The sequence below is a fragment of the Pelodiscus sinensis genome, chromosome 27, assembly GCF_052426305.1.
Source record: "Pelodiscus sinensis isolate ZL-2025 chromosome 27, ASM5242630v1, whole genome shotgun sequence".
In the NCBI taxonomy this organism is placed as follows: domain Eukaryota; kingdom Metazoa; phylum Chordata; order Testudines; family Trionychidae; genus Pelodiscus; species Pelodiscus sinensis.
The window spans coordinates 17,663,585-17,691,524 of record NC_143078.1 but is presented as its reverse complement, the minus strand read 5'-3'; the positions used below and the strand labels follow the sequence as shown (position 1 = coordinate 17,691,524).

Genomic DNA, 27,940 nt, shown 5'->3' with positions numbered 1-27,940 from the left:
CTCTAGATTTGGGCAGAAGGACATTGCTAGGCTGTGTCTTTTCAAAAGCCATTTATTTTGGGGGGCTGTATAAAGCGTTCCCTGCAAACTGAGCACTTGGGCAGCCACCCAGGAAAGATTCAGATGTTGCCCAGCTGATCAGCAAAGCGCCCACAGCTGGCAGCACGTGTTTCTACGAGTGGTGCACATTCACACATGCCTCAATGCACATACCAAAATGTATTCACACATGGATGGAAAAATTAGAGAGAACATTGGCTGTACTTCAGAACCCATTGGTCCAGTCACCTCAAATTCAGATCCCTACCGTATCCCGCATTCCACCAAGCCTGCCAGACTTCAGGGCAGCGCGAGCTGCTGTATGGATCCCAGGGCACTAAGAACGGTCTTTGTTTAAACAGATAGGACATCTCAATCCTAACTTTAGGGCAGATTAACCTGGACCTGCCCCAGCCGGAGGACACGCACCCCTCTGCCAGCTGTGCCCACTGGAGCAGTAGTGGCCATGGAGAGGCGCGTCTCGCCTGGCCCCACGCTGCTGCAGTGAGAGATCTGAACGTCACAGGTGTCTGTCTGAGTCTGCAGGTGGCACGAAACAGAAGTTCCATTTATCTTCTCTGAATGATGCTAGCACGCTAAGGGGGAGGGCTTGGCTGGGAAGGTTGGGACAGGTCTCTGGGAGCACTGTGTGAGGTGTGGCTAGGGCTCGTGTGTAACTCAGCATGAAGGAGGTATGGTAAAACTCTCCCTGTACTGATCAGATGGTATGAGCAGGACCGTAGCTATTCCCAGCTGAGACTCTGCTCCCACGACTTACAAGTGTGGATGAACACTGAGCGCTGACGTCTGTGGACCATTGATCATTAACTCTTCTGCATCCATTGAAGTAACTCGGATCGAAGAGCTCACACCTTCACCGATTGTTTTTTCAAAATTACGTAACCAAACAGAAATAAAAACGATGATTTAAAATGCATCGTGAGTAGACTTTCTTGTTGAAATCCAAGCCATTCCCCTGCAGGCGCTGCAGCTGAGTCTGTGCAGCATCTCGGGACACAAGCAGAGCCTGCCCAAGTCGAGTATCATGTAAAAGCAAACAGGCAGCTAAGGTTATGTAAAGCAAGTGATTTGGCATGTCACAGGTGTGACAGTGACACCAATAAGGACATTTTTAACCTGACCAGTTAGTTTTGTCTTCGGGTTGTCTTTTAAATGGAAGAGCAATCCAAACATTTTCTTTGTGGGTTTGTTTGTTTCATCACACAATAATAAGGGCCCATCACATTTCCCCAAACATCTATAGTAATAGCATATCTAGCCCACTTGCCTCAAAGATTTGCAGACAAATAGAAATTGCCATAATGCTCTTCCACACATAGCCTCAAGATCATGTCTCCAAAAACATCAGTTTGCTGCCTTCTCTAACACCCAAGGGAAACGAGTCTATTACAAGCAACATTGATTAGTCCAACAAAGCTTGCCTGATTAATTATTTTAATAGCTGATAAACGTTGGATACCATCAGTACTCTGATGATATTTGTGTTGGATTTAGATATAATAAGTTTACAATCTGGGCTCTATTACCTTTCCATTTGACTCCTTCAGATAAAAGCTTGATTTTTTTTTCTTTTTCCTCCAGAGTGCTATGACTGGCGGGGACTAGATTGCAGGAAGAACGGTTCTATGATTCCTGCCAACTGCTCTTGCTGTGCTGCCATTGAAAGCCTCCAGGTAGTGACTGACCTAGGACAATTATCAGAAAACTTCCAGAGGCCTCAGCCACTCATAATCAAGGTAATGCATATCTTTGTAAAGCCAGAGGGGGTCGAACCGCCTGCATATGACAGACCAGAGAATCTCACCCGGTGATATCTGTGTAAAACCCATAATTTCTATGGGCTTGTCTTCATTATGAGGCAGATTGACGCTGCATTGATCAATCCACTGGTGCTTGATTTATTGTGTCTGCTTAGATGCAATAAATCATAAGAACATAAGAACGGCCGCACTGGGTCAGACCAAAGGTCCATCTAGCCCGGTATCCTGTCTGCCGACAGTGGCCAGCACCAGGTGCCCCAGAGAGGATGGACCGAAGACCGTGATCAAGCGATTTGTCTCCTGCCATCCATCTCCAGCCTCTGACAAAGAGGCCAGGGACACCAATTCTGTCCCCTGGCTAATAGCCTTTTATGGACCTAACCTCCATGAAATTATCTAGCTTCTCGTTAAACTCTGTTATAGTCCTAGCCTTCACAGCCTCCTCTGGCAAGGAGTTCCACAGGTTGACTACACGCAATCTTCGAGTGCTCTCCCATCGACTCCGGTTCTCCATGAGGATGAGAAGAATAACCGGACTCAATGGGGAGGCTGCCCCTGCCGAACTTACTGCACAGAAGATGCTGTGGGAGCGACATTGACTTCAGCTGTACTATAGTAATAGATATGTAGCCTTGTTAGTCTTTAAAGTGCTACATAGTCCTGTTTTTTGTTTCAGCTGTACTGTTGTGTAGCTGAAGTTGTACAGGCTAGATGGACAGCGGGGGTTAGTGGAGACAAGGCCTGTTTCAGTGAGAGCACGTTTTTTAGAAAGACAGTCTAGTGTTCGGGGACTTCAAGCGACTGAGATTGTTTCACACCCCTAGGTCCATTGTTCCAGTGCTCTCCCTGTCCCTGTTTGTTGACACATGGAGAGAAAATAGACTGGGTTAACACTGTGGATCTTTCTCTGTTGCTGTTACTTAAGACAGGGCAGCATCTGTCTTACGAGGAACTGAAGCATTTCCAGTCCCAGTACCCAGAACTGACAGAGGTGACAGTAGAAGAGAATTCCGCTGAACTATGGCGCTGCCTTCCCAGACCGATGTTTCCATTTGCCTTCCCCTGGTGAGTCGAGGTAAAACACATGCAAGTTGCACACGCCCGTTTCCAGGCTTTTCCCAGTTCAGAAATATGTTGGCAAGTTCCCAGGAGCCTGAGGGCTCCACCTGATTGGCAAAGAAGAGAGGAGCAGATTTTAGCCCTTCGTTGTCCCTAATTGGGACGTAGCCCCTGGAGATTGCTGGCCTGCGTGCGGAATGCTCCTGCTGTGCTCAGCTGGAGCAGTGCATGCTGGGACTTGAGGAGCTGTTCCTCCTAGGTTGAACTTGGGTCCCACAGTACAACTTCTTGGGCCCGTGCCGGGTCTCAGCCCAGAGGAGCCGTGGGTAGCAGGTTTGGGAGCCCTCCTCTTCCCAGCTAGAACTGTGAGGTGTCAGACCTGTGCTGACGCTCTAGACTTGTCCAGGACCATGACCCAGTACAGGAGCACAGCAGGCTCCGGCCTAGAGGCAGGTCCATATTTTTACAAACACCTTTCCACTTTGCTTCTCAGGTGTGGGGCAGTGCATCTTCTAGCTGGGACCCTGGCACAAGTCAGCCCCCTTGGTATTCTGCACCTGCTTCATTGGGAGCCAGAGTCCAGCTGGAATTGCAGGGTGTGCCTGACTTAATGTTGCCTTTCTCAGCGGGGGAGGGAGAGAGAGGGCATGCTGGAGTCTAGGCTTTGGTTAATGCTCGTTGGGGTCCCTTTGGCAGAAGACACAGGACTCATCAGTCCAGAGTAATGGTTTTGACAAGTGATTTGGCTGCAGGCTACAGAAGACTTAATCGGGTTAGTCCACCAGGCAGCGAGTTAAAAACAACACCCCTGCCCATGCCAGACTGTCTTGTCTCTGGCCTAGCGAAGTGACCTGACTACCCTCACCCTTAGCATGTGGACTCTTTGTGCTGTCTTTGTACAGCCCGAAGCGCAATGGGCTGGGAGCCCAAGGTGCTAGCACCATAGATGATAAATAGTGCAAGGTGGCAGCTCCCAGGTTAATTAACGATTTTATTTGGTTAATGACTTAGAACAGATTTTTCTAAGGGAAGGGGACTCCTCAGACGGTACCAATGAGCAATCGCATCTTCTTGACTGACTCTTCATATCCTGTCTCCTGTTCAGATGCACCACTGTGTAAGAGGATGGTGTGAGCAGGGCATGGGCCTAGGAGCTGGGAATCATGAGTTCTAATCCCGACTCTGACTCTGTGTGACCAAGACCCATCAGTTGCCTGTGCCTCAATTTCCCTATCTATAGAAATGGGTCTAATTTCTTCCAGCCTCACAGGCATGTGGGGGCTGGATGTTTGTGAAGCACTTGGACATTGGACAGAGGCTGTAGAATTACTAAGTGGTAGTATAAAGTGATGCTTCAAAATGTTTTATAGGAACAAAGGCCTGAATAAAACTCAGATTCTCCAGGAACTTTTCCCTGCTTTGTCTTCGCTGGCATTCCCAAAGGCAGTCTCCCTGGAAAGCTGCTTTCTCATTCGCCACCCAGCGTTAGGGAACAAGGTGAGAGACCTATCCCAGGGATCCTTTCCTCCTCTGTGTAGGTACCCGGCGGGCCTTGACGCAGGGAAATCGCCCACGTGCAGAGAGCCAGGGGAAGGCCTTTGCACCACGTATCCCGGGGTATTGCTTGGGCTGTCTGCAGCTGCTCTGCACAGGAGTACCCAGTCACTTCCCCAGCGCACCGGAAAATGGACATTCTACATAGGGACTGGTACTAGGGCGGCTGGGGGCACTATCGCACCCCCTGGCTTGAAATGGTTTCCATCCTATGCAGGGTTTACAGGTCCACTGGCTCGCAGCACCCTGCTGTGCTCACTGCTCCAGCTCCCTGAGATTCTAGAGCATGGGGATTGCGAGTTAGGATGGTGGGTTTTGTTCCTGCTTCTGTCCTGCCCCACTGTGACCTTGGGAGCCACACAGCCCCATGCCTCAGTTTCCCTGCCAGTAAAATAAGGCTCTGGCTGGGGTCTGTATATCCTGCAGTTCAAAACCTGCAGCTGCCCCACGCCAGCTGCTTAATTGAGTGTCAGGTGTGCAAGTTTGTGGGCGAGTCTCAGAGCATGGTTGCCGCCCAGCCCTGAATGTTAAACAACTGTGGGCTGCAGTCAGCTGGCCTGGCCCAGCTGGGAGTGCCCAGCTGCAGTGGAGACGTACCCTGGCTCCTTTAGCAGGAGGTTTGGGAAGCTGGTTTAAGGCAGTAGTGCCCAACCATTTCTGCTGACACCCCGTCGCCTCTCACTGTGCCTCTGCCTGTTCTCTCCCACCCTGGGCCCTTTTTCCTCACTCTCCTCACCTGGTTTTTCCTCTGAGTGGGAGAGTGGCGTGTGCTGCTGTGAACAGCCTGCAGGGCTTGGCCCCGGTGTGATTCCATATTGATAACCCCGTCACAAATGGGGCAGTGACTTCACTGGGCCGTGGCCTCAAAGGGCAGCGGGAGTTTTTGACGTTCCTCCCTTGCCCTCTGTTACAGACCCGTGGCCTGCACAGCACCTTTGCTGTTGGAAGCGGGCAGCTGACCCTGACTGTCACACCTTCCAAGGAGTGCAGGCGGCACTGCCGGACGCTCTCGGTGGAGCTGGAAGCTGGGGACTTCGGTGAGTCCCAGGGCTGCAGGGTGTAGAGTGAGGAGAGCCCCTCCCAGGCGCCTGCTGCTGGGCGTGTCTTGTACGCCCTGCCTCAGACAGAGATGAGCACCTATGTCCAGCACTAAACAGTTGCCCCATGCCAACAGGTCCACGTCCACTCACGCAGCGGGGAGAAGGCGTCGCTCTGATTCCCCCCTCCCTCCCTCCCGAGTGAATGCGTTTTCTGGCTGGAGGTGGCATGTCGCACATCACCCTCATGTGGGGCAGGCTCACCGGAGTAGCTCTGCCAGCTAGGGTAGCAGGATAGCGGGGGGAGGGATAGCTCAGTGGTTTGAGCATTGGCCTGCTAAACCCAGGGTTGTGAGTTCAATCCTTGCAGAGGCCATTTAGGGATTTGGGGCAAAAATTTGTCAGGGATGGTACTTGGTCCTGCTGTGAAGGCAGGGGACTGGACTCAATGACCTTTCAAGGTCCCTTCCAGTTCTAGGAGATAGGCAATCTCCATTAATTAATTAAATTAAATTAAATTAATTAATAGCATCAGGGCAGGGGAGAGATCCTGGCCTGCTCTGGCCCTGATCCCAATGTGGGCTTTAATAGGATGCTGCAGAGCTGCTTTGGGGGAACTTAGCTCCCCAGGCCTGGAAGGGCTCAGTTTGTGAGCCTGGAGCAGAAGCAGCTTGTTGGCGTGAGATACTCCACAGAGTTTCATGCTGAGCCCTGATCCCTCACTGCTCTCTTGGTCAAGGTCCCATGGACTTCTAAGGCTCAGCTGAGTTCCCTTTTCCCCCCGGTCCTGCAGGCAGGGGGGTTCCTCTTCTCGCCAGTAACGTTTTCTCTGCATTCACCAGGCGAGCAGGCCAGGCTAGGTGAGTGCTGGGAGAGGAAGCTAGCCAGAATGCTGCAGGGTGCGGTGTGGATGACGTACTGGTCCCATTCCCTCGGGGTCCACTCTGGCTGATGCCCGGCCACTCTGCGGCCGGAGGGGCTACCGTGGAGCAGAGAGAGAAGGGGCCTGCGTTTTCCATTTCCTGGCTTATCCCAATGCAGTAACCAGCCATGGCCCCTCTCATGCTGCTTCCTCTTGCTTTCCTCAGGCTACGCCAGCGCGGCCCACTGGAGGCTGAGCTTCAGCTCCAGAGGAGCAGAGCCCGTAGTCCTTTGCGATGGGTCCACTTGCTAAGAACCGTGGGGATGCCGGCGTCGAGGGCACGCACAGTGGGGACAAGGAGAGGGGAGCATGAAGCTGGTGCCACTGAAAGACTCTGCCCACAAAGCGGGAGGCCTGGTATTCCCTGACCTCCAAAGTCAGACTTGCTCAGGCATCCCTTGGGAGAGGTAGAGCTAAACTTGGGTAACCCCGGGGGCGCACAGATGTGCCCCAGGCTTCTCCTTGCCTCCTTTGTGACTGTTACACTGTCATAGTTTTACAGGGAGCCCCAGAGCGGGCAACACAGTGAATGAAACTGCCCTGTGCATTTATCCCAGAGGGGCAACCCGGGGCCTGCCATGAGGGCAGCTCTGTCAAGGGGACACATTATGGAAACATTCTCTGGTTCCTCCCCCCATCACAACCCAATTATGGGCCCCACGTGGATGCGCACGAGCCCGTCAGGCCTGGCTCCGTGCCATGGGGAAAGAACAGGCCTCCCAGCCCCACGCACAGCTGCATTCTTGTACCAAATGCATCTGTTTGACCCTTTCCCCCTTGTCTCGCTGGGATTGCTCTTCTGCATGATGGTGTTACAGTTAGGGATGTCAACGGGGCCGTACGCAGCTGGGCTAGAGCGGTCCCACTGCCTGCCCCCATTTAAACAGTTAGACGGTTAAGACAACGTTTAACTGGTTAACTAATCAAACGGGATTTTATGTCCCTAGTGAAAATCTTTGAAATATTGGCCTCCGTCTACCCTGGCACCTTGCAGATCCTGCTTGTCTGTACCATGCTGCTCTGGTTTGAAATGTGCTGACTTGCCTTCCGGGCCCATCCTGGGAAGGGCCTAAGTTGGGGGGAGCCTTTCGGATCTGGAAGTTCCTTCTTCCCCCAATCAGCTGCGTTAACTTCTTCCGGACCGCAGAGCGCTGCTTTCTCCCGAGCGAAGGCTGACTTTTCCCTGACTCCCTTCCGGGCCTGCTCTGCATGTTTCCTGGTGCTCGTGTGCTCCCCAGCAGTGCCTTTCGAGAGGATCGGCTTCCTCTTGTGCAAGCTGCAGCTGCTGCAGTTCCTCTCCAGCCTGGCCTTCGGGCCGTTGTTCCCGTGTGGAAGATGGCTGACAGCTGCCTCGGGCTGGGGCTCAGGACATTCCCTTGCACTTACTAATCTGGGATTTGAAGAGCCTCTTCAGCAAGCGAGTCAGTTACGAGCCACAAGAACCATCTCAGATGCAAAGACCTGTCGGCGCTTTAACTGCCGGAGTGGAAGGGTTCGCTCCACCCTCTTGCAGCTTTTGGCAGCAGCTGGAGATGGGGCTGACGCTGCGTTGTTGGGGTGGGACAGTTTGTTTTGAGGTGCCGGCCCTGGTTAGAGCCTGGCTTTGCTGGGTGCTCTAAAAAGCTAAAGAAGGTTACTGTCCCAGGGCCCGCCGGGCAGAGCGTTCCATCCACGCACACTGCTAACGCATCGCTCTCCAGGTGCCTTTGCAGAGCCCGTCGCGGGAGAACAGGCTGCCAGTGGGTGGGGTTTGTTTCATTTGGCTTTGAACCATTTAATTGGCAGAAAATCCTACAGCGCACAGGGTCTGTGCAAGTCCCGGCACTGCTGCTTGGGGATTGTGCGTGCACCCCCGCGCGCTCTTGTAAGTGCGGGGCCGTGTGCCTCTCTCCCTTGTTCGAGGGCAAAGGGTCCTGCCCTAAATACACACATTGGTGACCGATGCTGCTTGCGTTTTGGCAGTGTCTCAGTTTACATTCAGAGGCAAATGGGTAACCTCAGCTCCCCGGCTTTTCTGTCGTCAGTAGGGATGTGAATGGTTAACCAGGAAGCATCACCCTTACTGGCTGGGGCTCCCTGCGAAATTATGACAGTTAACTGGCCCTGCCAGGCTGGAGCTGCTCCCCGCCCACAGGATGGTGCGGTGCGTCTGGACAGGCTGGAGGGCAGGGTGGGGGGGCGCACCAGTCTGGCTGGGGATGCCATGCTGCATGCAAGGTGTGCTCCAGCCCAGCCAGAGCAACCCCAGCCTGCCTCCCAGTAAGCGTTTACCCAGCTGACTGATGACATGGGATTTTACATCTCTGTGCTTAGCAGCCAATGAGAGACCGAGGCAGGGAGTGTATTGGACTCAGTGTTGTGAAGATCACGGGTGAGTTAATGCTGCTCGTGCTGCTAAGTGTCCTTGAATGTGACTTATCAAAAGTTGCAGAGAGAATTGTTAGTAGCCTGTTCAGTGCTTGTGTTCTGAGACCCGCGTCAGTGCCAGCACAGCTCCCTGGCCTGATGGCAGGAGAAATCAGCCAATAGTGCAGTCAGCCGCCAGGCTCCCTAGCAAGCAGTGGGTTGTAAAGCTGGCTTATGTCTACTCTGCGGACGTGCTCCTATAAAGCCAGCTCTGCCCCAGCTCAAACACAACTGGCGGTGTTATGCCCATTGGACGGACGATGATGAATCTGTCCTGATCACAGGCCTGCGTCCAAGTGCACTTTCGGGCTCTGCCTATGTCTGCAGAGCTGCGTGTAAGAAACAGTGCACACGCCCAACCCTCACTGCCTTTGGAACTGACATCATCTGTTTTTACACTTCCACTGCGCGTTCTCCTCAGCTCCCAGGAGCTGCGAGGAATGAGAGGCAGACTTAGCTGCTAACCTGAAAGAGGAGGGGGCTGACTTTACTCTGCTTGTTAAAAACTGGAGAATCAAAGCTGGTCCCACCGGCCCTAGAGTTCAGAGCCCTCAGCAGCGGAAGGGGGTCTCACTCCAGTCCATCCCCCGCCAGAGAAGCAGAGTGAGCCTGTTGCTGTGCTTTGGCCCAGGCCTGGTGGGCTGGGCTTGAACTCCTGGGTAGGGGAGGTCAAAGGAGAAGGTGGCTGGTGAATCTGAGCTGTCGCATGCTGCAGGAGTTTCAGCTCTTAGTCAGCGCTTTCCAGGCTAGCCAGTCTGATGACTGCAGCAGGCAAGAATTGGTCCCAACCCACCCCCACCTCGTTTGTGTTTCAGGGGCACAGCTTCTCCCGGCCAGAGAAGCAACAGCATGTCCAGACGCAGTGAGATTCCAGTCTTGTGATCTCCCCCAGCCAAGGACTTGGCAGCTAAAGGGTTAAATGTGGCCCCACACAGCCCGCCAGCTCCTGTGGCTCCAGCCTTTGTAACAGTTCATTCCACTTTTGAAATCCACTGAGTGCCTGCCTGCTCCTGTGTGAGCCTGCAGATGGACTTGTACCCGCCATGGCCTTGCGAAGCTGATGTGAAAAGTCACAGTCAAGGCACAAAACTTGCCTTGCTCCTGTACGGAGAGATCACCTGCTCCAGGGAAGGGGACAGGTGGAGCTTTGCAGAGGCTGGCTTAAGGCCTGTCTCCGATAACCCAAGACATTTGATGCCCCCATCTCTCTGGCTCTAAGCCTGTGGCCACTTTGCTGATTTCAACCCTGGGAAACTAGGAGGATCTGGGCAGCCAGTTCCCTTGGACTTTACCAAGAATTGTGCAGTGCCACAAATCTCAGCCTCAGAATCCCACTGCAAGGGCTCCCACTGCGAGGTCATGTCAGTCCAGCTAGCACAGGGCACTGGCTTGGGCCTCAGCACAGGCTGGCAGTGTGTGTGTGCCCCTGGCATAGGGGGCTTGTGGCAGCCACGTGGACGTCTGTGCCGCCATGGCTTCCCTGTGCTCGTTGGCTGTGTCAGGCAGGCTCAGGCTAGCCGGGTGGGGCTGCCCAAGCTGCAGTCGCACCCGTGTCACATGCAGCCGCAGAGGAGGAGGGAAGATCAACCACTAAGGGGATGGTCCCCGTGCTACACTGTGAGGAAGAGGAGCCTCCACCCTTTCTCACGCAAGTCGTCCTGCCTCTGCAAAGGGACCGCGGCTGTGAGACAGGGCTGCAGGCTCGATCCTGCAGTATGCTGAAGTGCCCTGGAGTCCTTGCTCATTCTGTGGGAAATAAGGGAACTCGGCACTTTCCAGGGTCTGACCACAAATAATGAGCAATTCCAGGAGCCTTGCACCCAAAGAACAGAACCCTTTCACCTCTCAGAGAATTCATCTGCCTCCTCTTGTGTGTTTTCTGGCGAGCGATGTGTTCTCCTCTTCTGGGTGTCTGAAACAGGTCTCTTACGGGACAGAGGAAGGGTTGTGTTGAGTTAAACATGGGAAGTGCTGGCCTTTCCTTTTGCTTTGCAAATTCTAATCAATGATAATTGATTTATTTGTAATGTTATCTTTTTTGTGGTGGAAAAGGGGGTAATATGGTTAATTGTAACATACTACAAAGACTCAGGGGTATGCTGGGCAAACTATTATATAAATATATGCATAAAGACTGTTGAATTATGTACACTAAACATTCAAGTGGCTGTTAATGTAAATATGCAGTGAATGTTATGAATGATTATAATTTAATATATTGCAGTTTGTAAATAATTGGGAAAAGTCTGTAAAAAGTGTAAATAAATCAGCTTTATATGTAAGAAATTTTTTTTAAAAAATCACTTTTTTGCATTGAAATACAAACGTTGATGCACTTTTTTCCCCAATGTGGATTTTTCTTTAATAAAAAAAGAAACCATGTCGCAAGCAAGAGCAGTGGTTTTGTGACTGTACTTGGGCGATGGCAGCAGGAATGGTGGCTGAGGGTGAGGCAGAGATCTGCATATGCTGCGTAGCTTGATGACAGACAACCTACAGCATTAAATATCTGACGGTCTGGTAATATTTTGTCTTTCCACAAGGGTAAAATTTTCAAAACTGCGTAAGTAATTTGAGCTTAAATCTCAATTGCAAAACTGATCCTTTCCTAAAGTCTTGCAAGCACTTACAGCTCTGCTGCTTTACCTGTACTGCTGTAGTTAGTGGCAAACCCACCCATAGCGCAGATGTGTTTTGGGTAGAAAACGGATTATACTCTATCGTATTTCCGTTTGAAAATCCAAATAAGCTCCACCGGTATAAGGCACCATGACACTAGTATAGCTATCCACCCTAGGGCTGTTACTGGTATATCTGTATCAGCAACAACTCAACCGACATAGCCATATCTGGTTTTTTGAAAACCAGATTTTGCTTAAGTGCTTTTGAAAGTGTTAGCCAGAAGCTGGTATGTAAGGCCCAAGATGGCTACTCCTGTTGATTTTCAGTGGGATTGGGGTACCTAATGCCCTTATTTTCTCATGGAAACCATAGCCATTTGGCCTGATCCACATCCCACTGAAGTCAGACGAGACCCACAAGCCCCATCGTGTGCTAGGTGGTCCATATGTTACATAACAATTATTTGTTCCTAACAATCGATCAGGTTTGGCAGTTGTACCGTACGTTTCTGTATTGAGTTATCTGACTACAAGAAACCCGCATTCCTCACACACTTATTTAATCGGGCCTGCAGGAGACAAACTTGTTAGCAGACGGGTGGAAGTTTGATGCTTGTTTTGCTGCCGATGTTGATTCCAAAAAGAACCATGGGTGGGATCCTAGAGCTGAGACGCCGCCCTCGATCAGTCTAACGATTGCCAACAGCTGCAGCTGTCTCTGCTAAAAAATTCATTGTTGCTAGCAGATGCCATGTCAATTGCTAATGCCTTGGGGCGCTGCTGGATGTCCTGCCCATGCCACAAGCTCCAGCACTTGGATTGCACCAGGAGAGTCCACGAGGGGCAGTCAGAGCACCCTGCTGCTTGGCCGGTGGATTCAGGCTTCCCCCCTTGGCAATGTGCTAAGACAGAAGGGGATGGGGGAGAGGTCCAAGCAACCTCCTTAATTCCTTTCTACTTGTTTTCTCTTCCTAACATCCCTAAAAGTCCCAGAGCATGATTGGCATTTTTGTGTTCAAGTTAGAAAAGGGGGAGGTGGGGGGGGGGGGGGTACAGCTATATATTAACAATTCTTTAATTCCTCTCATTAAAACTTTGTGCAGTTTTGTCATCTGTATTTGTTTAATAGCACTCATTGTGTAAAAGGCAAATAGGCCTTTCCTTATTTTAAAAGGGACAACTTCTTTCTTTATCCTGTTTCCAGAAGGGAAAACGTCCTACGTCTTTCAGAAAACACCCTGTTCTTCTCAGCAAGGCTGACAGCACCAGACATGGACTTTTCCAAAAATGATCCCAAGAGGTCCTGGGAAGGACAGAAAGGGTAGGAGCGACTTGCAAAACTATATGGCCAAAAAGGGGGTGGGCAAAAGGTGGGTCCATGAAGTATAATACTGAGTTCTGATTGGCCCAGTGCCGTATATATGGTGATATACTTATCTCCTAGATCTGGAAGGGTCCTTTAGAGGTCATTGAGTCCAGTCCCCTGCCCTTATGGCAGGACCAAGTACCATCTCTGACAGATTTGCAACAGATCCCTAAATGGCTTCCTCAAGGAGCTCACAATGCTGGGTTTAGCGGGCCAATGCTCCAACCACTGAGCTGTCTGTCCCCCTCTCTTCCCCATGATATGGGACAAGAAAACCTGTCAAATTTATAGACACACACCGCGCTTCTTCTACTCTTCTTTAACCCTCCTTCAGAGGCAGTTTCATAAGGTGTTTTTCACTTCCTATATAACCCCAGGGAAGGACTATAAGCTCTCTTGCTTAAGGGCACAGGGTTAACTGATGAAGGTCAGGAAGAAATGTTGTCTAGGAACGTTATTTCATAATTGCTCACTGCACATTTAGAGTTGCCCGGTATCCGGTTTTCGCCCGAACTGTCCGTTATTCGGGTCCCCCATCTGGTAAAAAAGCTAGAAAATACAGAACATGTGAAATGTCCGGTATTTCCTGTTTCCCTCAGACGGAAGCCTGGCGGGGACAATTTGCCCCTGCCGCATCGGATGGGGGCGGGAGAGTGAGCATGGGGTCATTTAAAGGAGCAGTGCCTTTTTTTTTTTTTTTTAAAGCTCAACAACTTTGGGGTCTCCCCCCCTTTTTTTTCTCAACAGAATTTTTTCCAGGTGTGTTTTTTTTTGGGGGGAGAGGTCTGTATTTTTTGTTAAACCATCTGGCAACCTTATGCACATTCCTCAAGTGTTGGCTGCTTTGAGATCTAATCCTGGACAAGAGGCTGGGACCCCTGAGATGATCTAGAATTACAATTACTGTATTCTGAATTGTTGCCTAGTGTTGCAGCTTGCTGTTAAACAGTTGCCATGTGTTGCCCCAGAAGTGGCTGCATTTCAGTGGTACGGAAAATGATCCCTGTGTGTAGTCTCTGTTTCAGTTTGGAAAATATGTGGGGATCCCCTGGAAGGAAAGTGGAAGGAGTAATTACAGAACAGCTCCAAGGATAATAGTCACATTTAAATCTGAAATTACAGCAGTTGTAAGTCCCCAAAATGGAGCTCCTAGGATGGGGGAAAATTAAGACCTGCACCTGATAGCTCTCAGGGCGTGAGCATGGCTCACTTCTTGGCCCCTTAAGCAACATTCCTTTTTTTATCAATGACACTACATGGATGTGTTCCATGTGGCTCTGACATTGGATTGTAATAAAGAGATACATTTCCTCCCCTAGTCTCAGGCTTTGGGTGTTCCTTGTTTTGGGAAGTGCTTTAAATGTGTCTGCCAGAGGCGCAGGCTGCGAAAGCCAGAGACTGAGCACTACAATGCTGAGCTCAGGGCTTCTTCCCCTTCTCCTGCTGCTCACAGCTGTGGAGCTGAGCTGGGCCCTTACAGAGGATGACAAGAGGTTGATTGTGGAGATGCACAACAACTACCGCTCCCAGGTCTCCCCTCCTGCTGCAGACATGCTGAAAATGGTAAGTGTCCCGTGGGAGACCTTGCGTCTGATTGCAGTGGGGTAGCTGGGTCTTCTGCATGTTGGAAAGGGAATCCAGGATCTCACTGCATCTTATTGATTAGCTGGGAGGTCTCCTACACGTCTGCTTCAAACGGGAGTATTTCTTCTTGTGACATGTACTGGGAACTTTCAGTTCATAGATGTAATTGGCTTGCGCTGGTGATCCAGTGTACAAATAGTTTCTTTCCCCCCAAGTAACAATGACTGAGCTGCGCACCATATTATGCAGTAAATGTTGTTGCTTAGTAAACAAATATGCAGAGAACAAATAAGCAGCACTGAAATTCATCCACCAGAGTATTGAGCTCTGAGAGCTTTCATTAGTGTTGCACTTCATTGATCAATACTTGTCATTCCTGGTAGACTATTTAATGTATAGAATGGAATATAAAACTGAGCCTCGCTTACTGATTTTGGCTACATAGGTGTCTTAAAACTGATCATCTTTCATCCCAGAGCTTGTGCATGTTCCTTCTCACAAGACCCCTGGGGGTAGCTCCAACCAAACAGCCCTATTTCTGGTTTTTAAACAGGGAGATCTAACATAAAGAAACCATGCCCACGGTCAAATAGTGTCTCTAAGTGACAAACCGAATCTCGTCCTTCCAGTCCCTGCTCCAACCATAAGACTGAGGATGTTGCTGCTTTTAGTAAACTTCTTACTCTGAATAATGTCTTTCCATACCTGAGGCGTTACTTAATAGTAGTAAAAACAACCAGGAGGCCTGTGGCATCGGCTTAGAGACTTGCACATTTATTAGGTCATGAGTTTTTGTGGGTGAAACCCACTTCATCAGATGGAAATAGGAAATAGTCCTGAGGCACCTTACAAATTAACACAAATGTACTGGATCGTGAGCTTTCATGGGTAAGACCCACTTCATCAGATGAGTGGAGTGCAAATTACCGAATTCAGGGTATATATAACAGCAGAAGATTTTACCCATCAATTATAGGACAGGTAAACTGCTTTTGCTGTTATAAATACCCTGGATTCTGTAATTTCCACTCCAACACAAAAGCTCATGGTCTAATAAAATGTTTAGTCTCTAAGATGCCATAGGACTGCTTGTTGTTTTTAAAGTTACAGTCTAACACCACTACCCCTCTGAGACTTAATATTAGTAAAATGTTTTGCAGAGGGAGAGTGCTAGATAAAGTGTGAGGTGCTGATATTTGGATTGCATTACTGTATTCCTTTGGATAAAAAGAAATCTGCAGCTGATTCTTTACCATGACTGCTGTCGATTGGGGATTGTTTGATGAGTACTGAAAAATGTCAGTGTCAGAACAAAAACTGTTCACAAACAGGGTCAATTTTCATGACTCTCCTGATGACAAAATATTTTGGAGGGAAGTTTTCAGTTTTTCAATTTGAAACAACTTTTCATTTTTAAATGTTAGTAAATTTTGAGTTAAAAGATTTTTTAAAAAGTCAAAATTGAAACAATATTCAAAATTACGAAACTGAAATGGTTCAACTGAGACAAATTGACTTTTTGAACATTTTTGGTATGTAAAAGTTGAGATTTTGATTTTTCATCCCATTTTTGGGGTGGGAAACTTTTCAAAGGACAAAAACCATTTCCTCCTGCCCTGAGCTCTAAGCATGACCTGATTGGTTTAGGCCTTGTGAGCAGACATAAATTGCACTGATTTAACAAAACTCATTTATATAGACAAAGCCCAAGTTAATTTGATACCACAGGCTGAACCTCTCTAGTCCAGCACCCTTGATACCTGACCAGTGCCAAAGTCCTGGGGAGGGATAGCTTAGTGGTTTGAGCATTGGCCTGTTAAACCCAGGATTGTGAGTTCAATCCTTGCAGAGGCCACTTAGGGATTTGGGACAAAAATTTGTCAGGGATGGTACTTGGTCCTGCTGTGAAGGCAGGGGCCTGGACTCAATGACCTTTCAAGGTCCCTTCCAGTTCTAGGAGATAGGCAATCTCCATTAAAAATACTTCCACAGCTCACTGAGACATTTCAGGTAAATTAGAGCTAAAGAACAGCACAGAGCACTGAGAGCCAGTACTGGTGGCTGTAACTTTATGGGAAACTTGGTCCCACCCATAGCAAGTGGACATCTGGCTAACTAAAATCATGCTGGACCACAGATGTTGCCGGACCGGAGAGTGCTGGATCAGAGTTCAGCCTGTATTTTGGTTCAGGGGTAAAATTGTTACAAAGCACCTAAGTCCCACTTTCAAAAGTGATTTGGGAAACAAAATCTCACTAAAATTCAAAGGGACTTAGCCTCTTAAGTGCCTAATTCAATTTTGCAAATGAGGCTTGGGGAAGTCATGTGCTCAATTTGGGGTGTGCTTTCTAAAACATACTCATGTGTTACACAGTAATTGGTCCTTGTAGGCCCTGCTGGTTTGCTTTAATGTAGTGCTGTTTGGGTAAGGACAGACTCCCCAGAAGAGTTTTTTAGGGTGAACTGAAATTTGGAAAGCACAGAAGAGGTGGCCAGTGAAAATGCTGAATTGGTGTAAGAGTTGATCATTTTGATGACAAAGTCTAGTAACTGCCCTGTTAGTTGCTCTCCATTCAATAAAGGTAGTAAACACTGGGAGGAAAACATACGTGAAAAAAATGGGTAAAATTAAAGGGGCACAAGCATCCGGCAAAGTCCTCAGCGGGAGGCTGCACATTCTGATGTGACATCTGTTTGCGATCTTGCTCCCCATAGGTTGGCTTGGACAGCCACATGAGAACATGTGATGTCATCATCTGACGCGACAGTCAGACAGTTCTGTTTGACATACCTACATGCACGAAGGAACCTTGCGTGCACACGCAACAATTCATACTCAACATGTTAGTGTGCGTTAGAAACCAGACCCACCCATGGAGACAAGCCCTTATGCTCGTAACTGATTTAAGCAATTTGCTTAATGAAGTATGCTGCTGTTAATTGTAAAACTGGGGTGATGACAATTTAGGCATATTATCAATAAGAACGCTCATTCAATCCTATCTGTTTTAAATACAAGTTTGAATCCAGATTTGGCTGCTCTGTGGCACATTCCACCTTGACACTGATTCTAACTCAGACCCTGCCCTGAAAAACATTGATCTTGACTATGGCTTCCTTTGAGTCTTGCCTTTGTCCTGAATTTACCATGAGTTGAGGTGAGTACAGGCAGTCCCCGGGTTACATGGATCCGACTTACATCAGATCCCTATTTACAAACGGGGTGAGGCAACCCGCACTAGCTGCTTCCCCCCAGCAGACCACGGAGACGTGAAGCTAGCGCCCCCCCCCCCCCCCCCCAGCAGACCAGGGAGACGCGGAGCGGCTTTTCTCAGCAGACACCTCAGCTTGAGAATAAAGGACTGAGGGAAGTGAGGTGTGGGAGAATAAAACTGAGCTCTGGAGAAATGTTTGGTAGAGTTTCCCCTACAATATGTACCAGTTCCGACTTACATACAGATTCAACTTAAGAACAAACCTACAGTCCCTATCTTGTACGTAACCCGGGGACTGCCTGTACATCCAAGCTACATTTACTGTTATAAAACACGATAAACCTGCTGGGCAGCAGCGGCAGTTTCTCTAGGCCATGATTAACTTTCGTAGGCTGCTCAAAAGAATCCCACGAGTCTCTGGTTAAACTCCATTTCTGCAACACTCATCTGAGCTTCCAACAACATTCTTCCTTCCAAGAACCAGACCTGGGCTTCTGGGTTCGCCTGCTCCCATGGCTGGTTGCCCATCTGCAGTCACCCTGCGCTTGTGTTTGGGACTGCAGAGCTGGTTTCCATGGAAATGATTATACTGTGGACCTTTGCAGGCCAAAGCCTTATTTTTTAATGAAACAAATAACACAGACTTATGGAACCCAGCTCTCTGCCATAGGCTGGGGATACAAGCCGCCACACCCAGACATCCCTCCACAGCCTCATCAGACTCCATCCAGGATACTGCCCCGTGTAAGTACAGAAAACAGAGCAACTTGGCAGAACACTGACTGCATCTGCGCTTAAGCCTTGGGCTCCGGTACTTAGGAATCAGTGAACCAAGAATCATCCTCACGCCAGCTAAATTACTCTCCTTCCCTGCAAAACACCACTGGGTCACACCCAGTCCTGCTGTAGCCACCTGCTTCCTCACCCACTGCTCCAGCCCCTTTGATTTTCATGGCCAGCCCTAACTGCAGGCAAGCAAGTGCACTCAAACCCCTTTTGCCCCCATGGCAGACAGGACTCGAACCAATACAGCTCACACCACCAGCCAGCACACTAACCACTGCACTGGCGAACACTTGCTAACATAAGAACTAGGAGTCACCAAATGAAATTAATAGATAGCAGGATTTTTAAAAAGGAAGTTTCTCTTCATGCAGTGCAGTGTCAACCTGTGGAACTCCTCGCCAGAGGATATGGTGAAGACTAGGGCTTTAACAGGGTTCAAAAAAGAGCTCGATAAATTCATGGAGGACAGGTCCCTCAGTGGCTGTTAGCCAGCCTAGGCAGGATGGTGTCCCTGGCCTCTGTTTGTCAGAAGCTGGGAATGGGCGACGGGAGGGATCACGTGAGGATTCCCTGTTCTGGTCACTCCCTCTGGGGCAGCTGGCACTGGCCACTGCTGGCAGGCAGGACCCTCGGCTGGATGGGCCTTTGGTGTGAACCAGTCTGGCCATGATTATGTTCTGAGGTTTGTATGTCGGGGCTCTGCTCCCATCTCCCCTGCTATCTCAGCTGGCTGGATTTCCTCCTCTGCTGCATAATGCAATGGAAGTCCGAGCGTCTGTGTCATGTTTCCCTTTAATGTTTCTCTTGTGTGAAGATGTGTCTCAGCTCGCAGCCACAACTAGTGGGCAATGGAGCCCAGGGAGCTCAGAGACCGCTGTGGTCCAGGCACTGGAGGGATCTCTGGGGAGGCAGCTGTCAGACTGAGTCTCGGGTTGAGTGTCTATGACGAGGGTACCAGATGTGTGCGCTGGCTCCTGCTGAGCTGGGCGCATCCCTCTCTTGGTGCTTCCCTACCATGTGTCCTGTTCCTTGTGGTCAGTGGTTCCACCAGGGACCCAGGTCTTCTGGTTCCCCCAGAGTTTGCCCTGGAACAGCGAATGAGACGTCACCTTTCCCATTGCCCCAGCGTCCCCATTCGGAACACGTCATTGCTAGCGACCCCGTGGGCTGCTTTGAGCCCCGTCCCACAGCAGTCTGAGACCCGAGCCCAGCAGTCCCTATCCCAAGGGGAGCTGCATCGTCCTGGCAGGCTGGGTGCCCCCTGCTCAATCTCTGGCTAGTGGCAGTGTGGCTGGATGTTCAGTCTGTGCCTCTCGCTGGCAGTCTGAGCGCCCCATGGTCCCGGTGGACCCTTGTCGCGGCGTTCTTTGTAATGGCGCCGACCCACCAGGAAAGCTGCTGAACGCGAGCCAGTGCTGGCGGGTGGCGGGTTCGTTTCTGAGCCTGTCCTGCTATGGAGCAAGGAGCTGCCGACAAACCCGAGAAGCAGGAATGTCATTGGCAGTTCTCAGCCTCGCTCAGCACTCAGGTTTTGCTTCCCTGCCACAGGGCGGGGCGGCTGTGCTCCACAGACCCGCAGCCGGCGCCGGGAGTCACGGCGCTGTGTCCACACGACACCTACGAGACACTGCTTGGACGCAAAGGCTTTGCTAGCAGAGCCAGATGCAGGAGAAGGGCCCGTGGTCTTGTAAAAGGAGGGAGCCATCCCATTGCTAGCGCCTGAGACTAGACCCCGGGGGTCTAGGGTCTGGCCACTGACCCCGCTGGCTAGGGGATGGGCTGTGTGTGTCACGGCCTATCAGCGCGTTTAGTCCATGTGACGCGAGGCCGGGGCGCTGGGACCCTCTGCACAGCGGGAGTGCTGGGAGCCACCGAACCAAACTGGATATCCTGGATATGATGGAAACCCCTTCAAGTGGGGGTGCTGCAGCCCCCTGCACCCTTAGTTCCAGCCCCTCGATTCTGACGGCCCATTCGTCCCCTGGCCTCGTGCTCTTGGTGGTGGCAGCTTTGTGTTTGTTTCAGAGCTGGGACCCGGAGCTGGAGGCTTTTGCCAAAGCCTATGCGGCAAAGTGCATCTGGGGTCACAACAAGGCGCGCGGGCGGCGGGGCGAGAACCTCTTTGCCATCACGGACGAGATGGACGTGGAGGTGGCCATGGAGCAGTGGTATGATGAGCAGGAGCATTACAACCTGACCACGGCCAAGTGCGCCCTAGGGCAGATGTGTGGCCACTACACCCAGGTACCTAGCTATGGGCACGAGGGGCTGGGCGGGGAGGCAGCGGTGACGATGACGGGCCCTGTTTCAGACTCATCTGGACAGGACAGAACCGATTCTCGTTCAGCATGGATGGCTCGATTCATGGGCATCGCAAGCTGCTGCGCTCAGCACCGACCTGCTGAACCGGTTCCCTTTGGTCCTTAACGTCATGGGAGTGTTTTAATGCTGCACCCGCTGGTCACTCATCCAGCCTGGTGCTGGCTTTCATGTGCGCTGGTCTGGGATTCAGGATTCAAGCTCTTTGTCTTGAACTCTCTGTTACTCAGGGCCTGGACTTTTCGTTTGGCTTAGTATAAAACAGGGGCATCTTCCACCCTTCAGCTGCCCCGTGAGTCAGGAGCGTTTGGGCCGTGTCCGGCTGGACAGAGAAGAACCGTCAGTGGGGGTCTCTCATCCAAGCACGAGCCAGGCCTGCCTCTGGCCGGCTGCTACTGAAGTGGCGCCCTTGCTCCAGGGCCTGAGGCTGCCGGCGGGGGTTGGTCCTTTAGCTCTGGAGGTCGGGGGGAAAGTCCCCGTGGTGACCATGCTGACACTGGTCGCACACTCGCTCCTTTGCCTAAACCTCCTCTCTCAGGCACGTGGCTCACGCTCTCCCATCTCTGCCCTTCCTGCCTTGTGCTGACAGACTTAACCCTCCTCACCTCCTCCCTTGCCATAGGTGGTCTGGGCAAGCAGCAAATACATTGGCTGTGGGACGCAATTTTGTAAAACCCTGCACGGCGTGGAAGATCCTGACCTCTACCTGCTGGTCTGCAACTACAGCCCTCCGTGAGTGCCGCTCTCCCAGGGCTGTTACCTTTGCCCCCAGGCTGAACAGGAAAATGTGCAACAGGCCTCGTGAAGCCAGCCTGGGACAGAGGAGTCCTGGGCGTTGTGCTGGGCTGTGTCCTGGCACACCGCATGGCCGCCGGGCTGCTCCATAGGTCAATGGGCACATCCGGGGTTGTTGCTAGTGGGAGAATTTGGCTGTGACCTGGCCTCTGCTTCATTTTCCCCAGCTACGATCTGGCAAGAATGGGCTTGGCTCCTCTCCCAGTGTAATGCCACCCCTCCGTGGAGCTCCTGGCCGTGGGTTACCTCTGGGCCCTGAGTTCATGGATGTGTAGGGTGCTCTGAGGCCCTCAGTCCGTGGGGCGGTGGACGGGCAAGGTCTGGCTAGTCCCGCTGGCCAGCAGGGTCCCAGTTTGGGGACCTCAATGGGACTAGGCAGGAAATGTTCATGGAAAATGATGAATGTTCATGAGCCTGAGGGTCACTTTTCTGAGAGCTCCAATAATGAGGAAGGGCCTGAGCCAAAGCTGAGTGAGGAGAACGGAAAGGGCCCGGGGCGCAGGCTCTGGGCTCGGCAGACAGCGCTCAGGCCAGGTGCCGTGAGGAGCACAGACAAGGCGGGACTTGAATTTAACATCTCCCTCCTTTCAGCGGGCGCGGGGCGGATCTGTCCTCTCTGTGGCCCCGGGCTGTTCTTTTCACGTGCATTTCTGCTTCCAGCGGCAACGTGCGAGGGCGCAAGCCATACAAGGAGGGCCCCGCGTGCTCCCAGTGCCCCGAGGGCTACACGTGTAGGAACTCAATCTGTGGTACGTGATGGGAGCTGCTGAGTTTCCGCTGGGTGGGCCAGGAACTAGGGGGCAGGCTCCACCCATGGGGCAATCCCCGAAACCAGGGGGGTGAGCTTCCGAATGCAGTGCTAGTCCAGGAGGGAGGGGGGAGAACCTGGCGATGGGGGGATTTCGCTCTCCCATTCCCAGCACTTCTCAGCCCTGAGTCTCAGGCTTTGCCCGGAGGGACGCCTAGTGCTGGCGGGCGCGGGACTGGAGTGCGGTGTTCTCCACAGACCAGCGCAGCAGCTGAGCAAGCGTCCCTCGCACATGCTGCCGTGCCCATCTGACAGGGCCCCGCCCTCTCCTAGGGGCAGGTGGTTTTCATTTTCAGCTCATGCAGCCGCCCGTGGGTGGTGGCTGGCCGCTCTTGTGACCGGCCCATCGGCGCTCGCCCAGCTCAGCGGCCTCCCACCTGGTGCCAGACGGAAAAGGCTTCCTGTCCCATTAGCAGCCACCTGGGTCCCTGCGCCCACAGGGGTGGAGTTTTCTCACCTCCAGAGCTGAGACCAAATGAAATCCTGGGAACTGCTGGGAAATGAGACGTCCCTGCGTCCGGCAGCCACCTGTCAAGCTCTGCTCCTGCCAAGGGGCTGAGAGAGAGGGGTGATTCCCAGAGAGGCCAGGGAAAGTGCCTGCCCCTGCTTTCTCCAGTTCTCCACTGCTGAGTTCACTGGCTCTGCCCGGGGGGTTGGGGCTCCTCTCTCTCCTAGTGGAACTGGTGATAATGCACAGCCCTCTTTGTGTCTCATCAGAACCCAGGGGAGACTCGGAAGAGGCCTCTACATCCTCTAGGACAAGGCCGGCCCCCACCACGACCACGAGTCCCCCCACCACTGCTGCCACAAGGCCAGCCCCCACCACGACCACGAGCCCTCCCACCACTACTGCCACAAGGCCAGCCCCCACCACAACCACGAGCCCTCCCACCACTACTGCCACAAGGCCAGCCCCCACCACGACCACGAGCCCTCCCACCACTACTGCCACAAGGCCAGCCCCCACCACAACCACGAGCCCTCCCACCACTGCTGCAACAAGGCCAGCCCCCACCACGACCACGAGTCCCCCCACCACTGCTGCCACAAGGCCAGCCCCCACCACGACCACGAGTCCCCCCACCACTGCTGCCACAAGGCCAGCCCCCACCACAACCACGAGCCCTCCCACCACTACTGCCACAAGGCCAGCCCCCAGCACGACCACGAGTCCCCCCACCACTGCTGCCACAAGGCCGGCCCCCAGCACGACCACGAGTCCCCCCACCACTGCTGCCACAAGGCCAGCCCCCACCACGACCACGAGTCCCCCCACCACTACTGCCACAAGGCCGGCCCCCAGCACGACCACGAGTCCCCCCACCACTGCTGCCACAAGGCCAGCCCCCACCACGACCACGAGTCCCCCCACCACTGCTGCCACAAGGCCGGCCCCCAGCACGACCACGAGTCCCCCCACCACTGATGCCACAAGGCCGGCCCCCACCACAGTGGAAAAAAAGCCAGGCCCACCCACCAGGCCAGTCCTCACCCCCTCTACCCTGAACCCCACTATTTCCCCCACAGCCACAAGGCCAGCCCTTGTCAACACCACCATGAACAAAAGGCCGACACCCACCCCCTCCAGCCTGACACCCACCCTCAGAGCAAGGCCCAACCCTCCCTCAGCCACTGGGCCGACACCCTCCTTGGAGCCGACCTCAGACCTGGACCTGACACCCTCTCCCGAAAAACAAGTGGGCTCTGAGGAGACTGGTGCTCCCTTGGCGACCACGGAGGACATGCTCTTCCTCGACCTGGAGTCCACCTTCGGCCCTCCTGCCTCCCCCGGAGGAGAGGGAGCCTGGAAGGAGCCTAATGCAGTTTCCCTGGGAGCTGAGCCAGCTCTCTCCTCAGAGCCCCCTCCATCCTTCAGCCTTATGCCTCTGGAAACCGAGCTGAGCTTGGCCAATACCAAGCAGCCCCCACCTGCCCTACAGCCAGCACCCGCCACGGCTAAGGTGACCGTCCCCTTGCATGTGTTGCCATCTTCCAAGGCCACAGGGGGGCACAACCTCGCTGCCCACTCCTCCCTGTCAGGTAAGGCAGCTGGGGAGCAAGTGTCTGTCCCGGCTGGGCCGGAAGGGCATGGGCAGCCCCTCAGCAATCTAAATACACGTGGCAGGAAACAAGAGCAGCCTGGCCCTGCCACTCCCCTCACAGCACGGACCCCTTCCCAGCACTGCCCCAACGCAGTCAGGGACCCTCGGAGCAGCCTGCTGCGTGACGCGTGAGCATGGCTTCCCGCTAACCCACCAGCTGTGTCTTGCCTTGGGAGGCGCGCGGTGCTGCTGTCGGTCGCAGGGGGAGCCGTGGGACCGGGCTGCTCCTTTGCCGTGACTGCAGGTCTCCTGCCTTTCCCCTCGCAGGTGCCAGGGAGATCGAAGAGCTGATGACGGGCCCCACGCAGAAGGATTTGGACCAGCTCAGTGGTTCAGCCACCAGCAACTTTCTGGAGTTTTCGCTCTTCCTGCTCACTGCTCCCCTTCTGACAGGCCTTCTGCTCTGACGGGCCCGTCTCAGCCCGCCATGCTCCTGCCCGCCAACTCTCCTCCAGTGCGGGTCGCCCACAGCCCCGCTGGGTGGGGCCACGCCAGCCAGGGGAGACGCCCTGCTGGGCCCAAGTCCGCTTCACTCGTTACACTGCGCCGTGCCCAGCAAATGGTCCCTTCCTAGCACTGCTGAGAGCCCGCTAGCCCTGGCTCCCAAAACGGGAGGGAGGGGGAGCTACGTTTATGTGCCCAGCTCACTGTTGAAGGGGCGGGAGCAGCTGCGCAGGAGAAATTCCTTCCTCTTCCTCTCCGAGCTCTGACTCTTACCTGATGCTCCCTAATTCCTCTTCCCGTCTGACTCAGAGACAGGACCCTGGTTCCCCTTCCCTGCTCGTCTAGTGGCTCAGAGCTTCCTGGCCCTGCCCCTCACTGGAAATGATGCCTGAACATCTATCCACATGGGGCTGCAAGGTCCTTCCCCACAAATCCCGCACGAAGGGCAGTGCAGAGCCATGGATGGTACAGCCCTAGGCAAACCCCTCTCTCCTCCTCTAGGGAATGGGCCTACGGAGCCCAGGCTTGGCAGAGAGCCGGGAATTAAACCCTGCTTAGGAGTGTCGTTCCGTCCGTCACATGCCTCTCGCTCGGAGTTACGCCACGTGCCAGGGTCTAATTCTGTTTGTGCATAGAAAAGATACTGGTGCGCTAGGAAGGAGGCAGCTCATTGTAAAACTCCTGTCGCCATCTTCTGCCCCTCGTGGCACGACTTCAGACTAGCTTCCCTCTAGCACCTGAAGCGTGCACAGCGTATTTCAGGTTAGCTACGCCTCTCGGCCTGCGGTGGGCCTCCGCTACGCACAGTGGAATCTGACCCAGCAAAAATCAGGTGGCCTGGCAGAGCTCCAAGCAAGTTCCGCAGGGGGTTCTCCACTGGAAGCAGGACTTACCGTAGATCCGCTTTCACCATATGTGGCGTTCCTGTTTGTTTCCCCTCTGCCTCTGCGCCATGTATCTTACCTTGCCAGGACAGGTGTGTTAACTACACAACCAGCTGCAGCAGGTCCAGTTGCGATCCAGTGCAAGGGGCCAAGTGATAGGAACCTTTGGCAACTGCAGTCTCCGGTGGGTTTGCTAACAGAAGCCGTGAGGCCTGTAGTCCCTTAGCTGCAAGAGACACTGGTTCCAATACCCCGTGAGGTCCTGCTCTCAATAAACGCTGTTCTGAAACCAGCATGCCGGAGCACACCATGTTTCACTGAGCGGTGCATGGAGTCCTGGGAGCGTGTTAACGTGTGTGGGAGAGAGACTCTTGGCTGTTTGCTTAGTGCAGGGAGAAAGGGCTTCTGTGGCTTCTTTGTGGGAAGGCCTGGGATGAGGCAATGTCCTTTGTTCATTTCCTTCAGAGTCCCTGAGAGCCATGAGTGTGGGAAGGTGCACAGCACGTAACTGACCGTCCAGCTGTCCCTTTCTGTGGCCTCTGGTCCCACCAGTTCTGAGCGCCTCAGCTTCCCCTTAGATCTCTGCACAGCAGCTCCTGCAAAGTAGGGCTAAGGCTGAGACTGAGTCATGGGACAGGTCATGGGCATTGAACACAAATTCATGGCCTGTGGCCTGGACTGTAAATACCTCAACCAAACCCTAGGTGCTCCAGGGGCTCTACAGCACTGCTGCTGCTCTGGGTGGCTTCGGGGGTGCTACTGGTGCTTGGTTGCAGGGACAGCCTAGGGTGCTGCGGGGGCTTAGGTGGTGAGGCCTAGGCCATTGCTGCTGCTCAGGGGAGTCAGCCAGGGAGTGACTTCCATGACAGCCTCGTGGTCCTAGCCATTATCCCCCATCCCTGGAGGGGAACTGAGGTAGACAGACAAAGGCCCGGCTCCTCACGCCCCTAGATAGTGCTCATTGAAATCATCTTAAATGTTGTTGAGGACCTAAGTGATGTGCCCAAGGTCCCACAGGGAGGCAGTGGCAGAGCAGGGAATTGACTCCAGGTCGCCTGCAGCCCTGCCTAGCGAGCTAACCCTTGGCCTGTCCGCCCTCTCGGTACAGTCCACTGGTGAGTGTGTACTCCAACATCGCGCTGACATGCAGCTCGCCTCTGCCTTGCGTGTTACAAGGGGGGCCAAGCTCTGCACTGCACGCAGGGATGCAGCCCCAAAGAGCACTGCCCCGTCAGAGCCACGCGTGGTCACGGAATGGAGTCACTGAGCCTGCCCCAGTGACATGCTCTGTTAGCTCAGCTCAGCCGTTTAAATTCATTTAAACCCAGCAGCACCTTGGGCCGGCCCCCGTATGCTGCGTGGCAGAGGTGGGGCTGCCGCTCCGTGACTGCCCTGGGCCCTGTGGAGCGCTGCAGCCCTGCAGCGGAGTATTGCTGCCATGGCATGTTTAGGGCAGCACCGTACGCTCCAGGGAGGGGGCCAGCAGCAGCGAATTACACAACACCCGCCTGCACAGCCAAAGCTTTTCTCCTGGGGGTGCGGGTCGAAAATAAACAGATTGTTCATGCACATTCCACCCTCCACTGGCAGCAGTCTGACTGCAAATGCAAACCAGAGCAGCGCCACACGCGGGAGCGCTGGCTTAGCCTCACGGCGCTGCGTGGCGCACCAGTTACCCTGTTACCTGTGCCCTATAGCGTGTGCATGCCACAGGGACGCACAGGCTGCTATTTACACGGGGCTTTTGCTTTTCCGGAGCCGTCAGAGCCTGCTTTGCTCGGCTAATGCTGCACTGAGCTGGACAGGAAAGCAAGAAAAAAAACAGCCTATAGCAAAAACTCCAGTTACATAACAGGAAGACGCTCAAAGGGGTTTTTCAGGTCACGCATCAGGGACACTGGCTGTTCTCCGGTGTGGCCGGAAGGTGGCAGTGGTTCAGACAGCGAGGAAACTGGGCCACTGAAGTAAATTGCTGAACAACCCTACAGAGACACAAATGCTTTATTTAATCAGAAAGAGCAGCTGTATTTAACTATCAGCTAAAAATAAACCGGTGCCCAAGTAACCTGCTTTGTACGTGGCCTCAGTGCAGGCTAAGCGCCCACAAAGCAGCTGCTACACCACGTTCAATACAAAATCGTGCCCTGGCCAGTTTGCGGTGAGGCCTCCCTCAAAATGCAGCTTTAGCTATTACTATTTGCTCCTTGTAAGAGTACCA

The 27,940-nt window shown here is 53.0% G+C and overlaps 2 protein-coding genes across 3 annotated transcripts in view; both read left to right on the top strand.

Moving 5' to 3' along the window:
• C27H6orf89 (chromosome 27 C6orf89 homolog) overlaps window positions 1–11,190 on the top strand; it is a 31,335-nt gene extending 20,145 nt beyond the window's left edge. For both annotated transcript variants that reach the window (XM_075909932.2, XM_025185743.3), the window contains exons 4-8: window positions 1,642–1,796; window positions 2,746–2,885; window positions 4,250–4,376; window positions 5,347–5,470; window positions 6,559–11,190. In XM_075909932.2, coding sequence (XP_075766047.1) covers window positions 1,642–1,796; window positions 2,746–2,885; window positions 4,250–4,376; window positions 5,347–5,470; window positions 6,559–6,644 — 632 coding nt within the window. In that variant the 3' untranslated portion in view covers window positions 6,645–11,190. The remainder of the gene's footprint in view (window positions 1–1,641; window positions 1,797–2,745; window positions 2,886–4,249; window positions 4,377–5,346; window positions 5,471–6,558) is intronic.
• A 2,464-nt stretch (window positions 11,191–13,654) lies between these two features.
• Window positions 13,655–27,414, top strand: PI16 (peptidase inhibitor 16). Its single transcript, XM_075909928.2, has 6 exons — window positions 13,655–14,348; window positions 20,396–20,614; window positions 21,312–21,421; window positions 22,145–22,233; window positions 23,010–24,332; window positions 24,662–27,414. Exons 1-6 carry the CDS (start codon window positions 14,196–14,198, stop codon window positions 24,799–24,801), a joined length of 2,034 nt encoding a protein of 677 aa, XP_075766043.2. The 5' UTR covers window positions 13,655–14,195; the 3' UTR covers window positions 24,802–27,414.
• The last annotated feature ends 526 nt before the right edge of the window (window positions 27,415–27,940 follow it).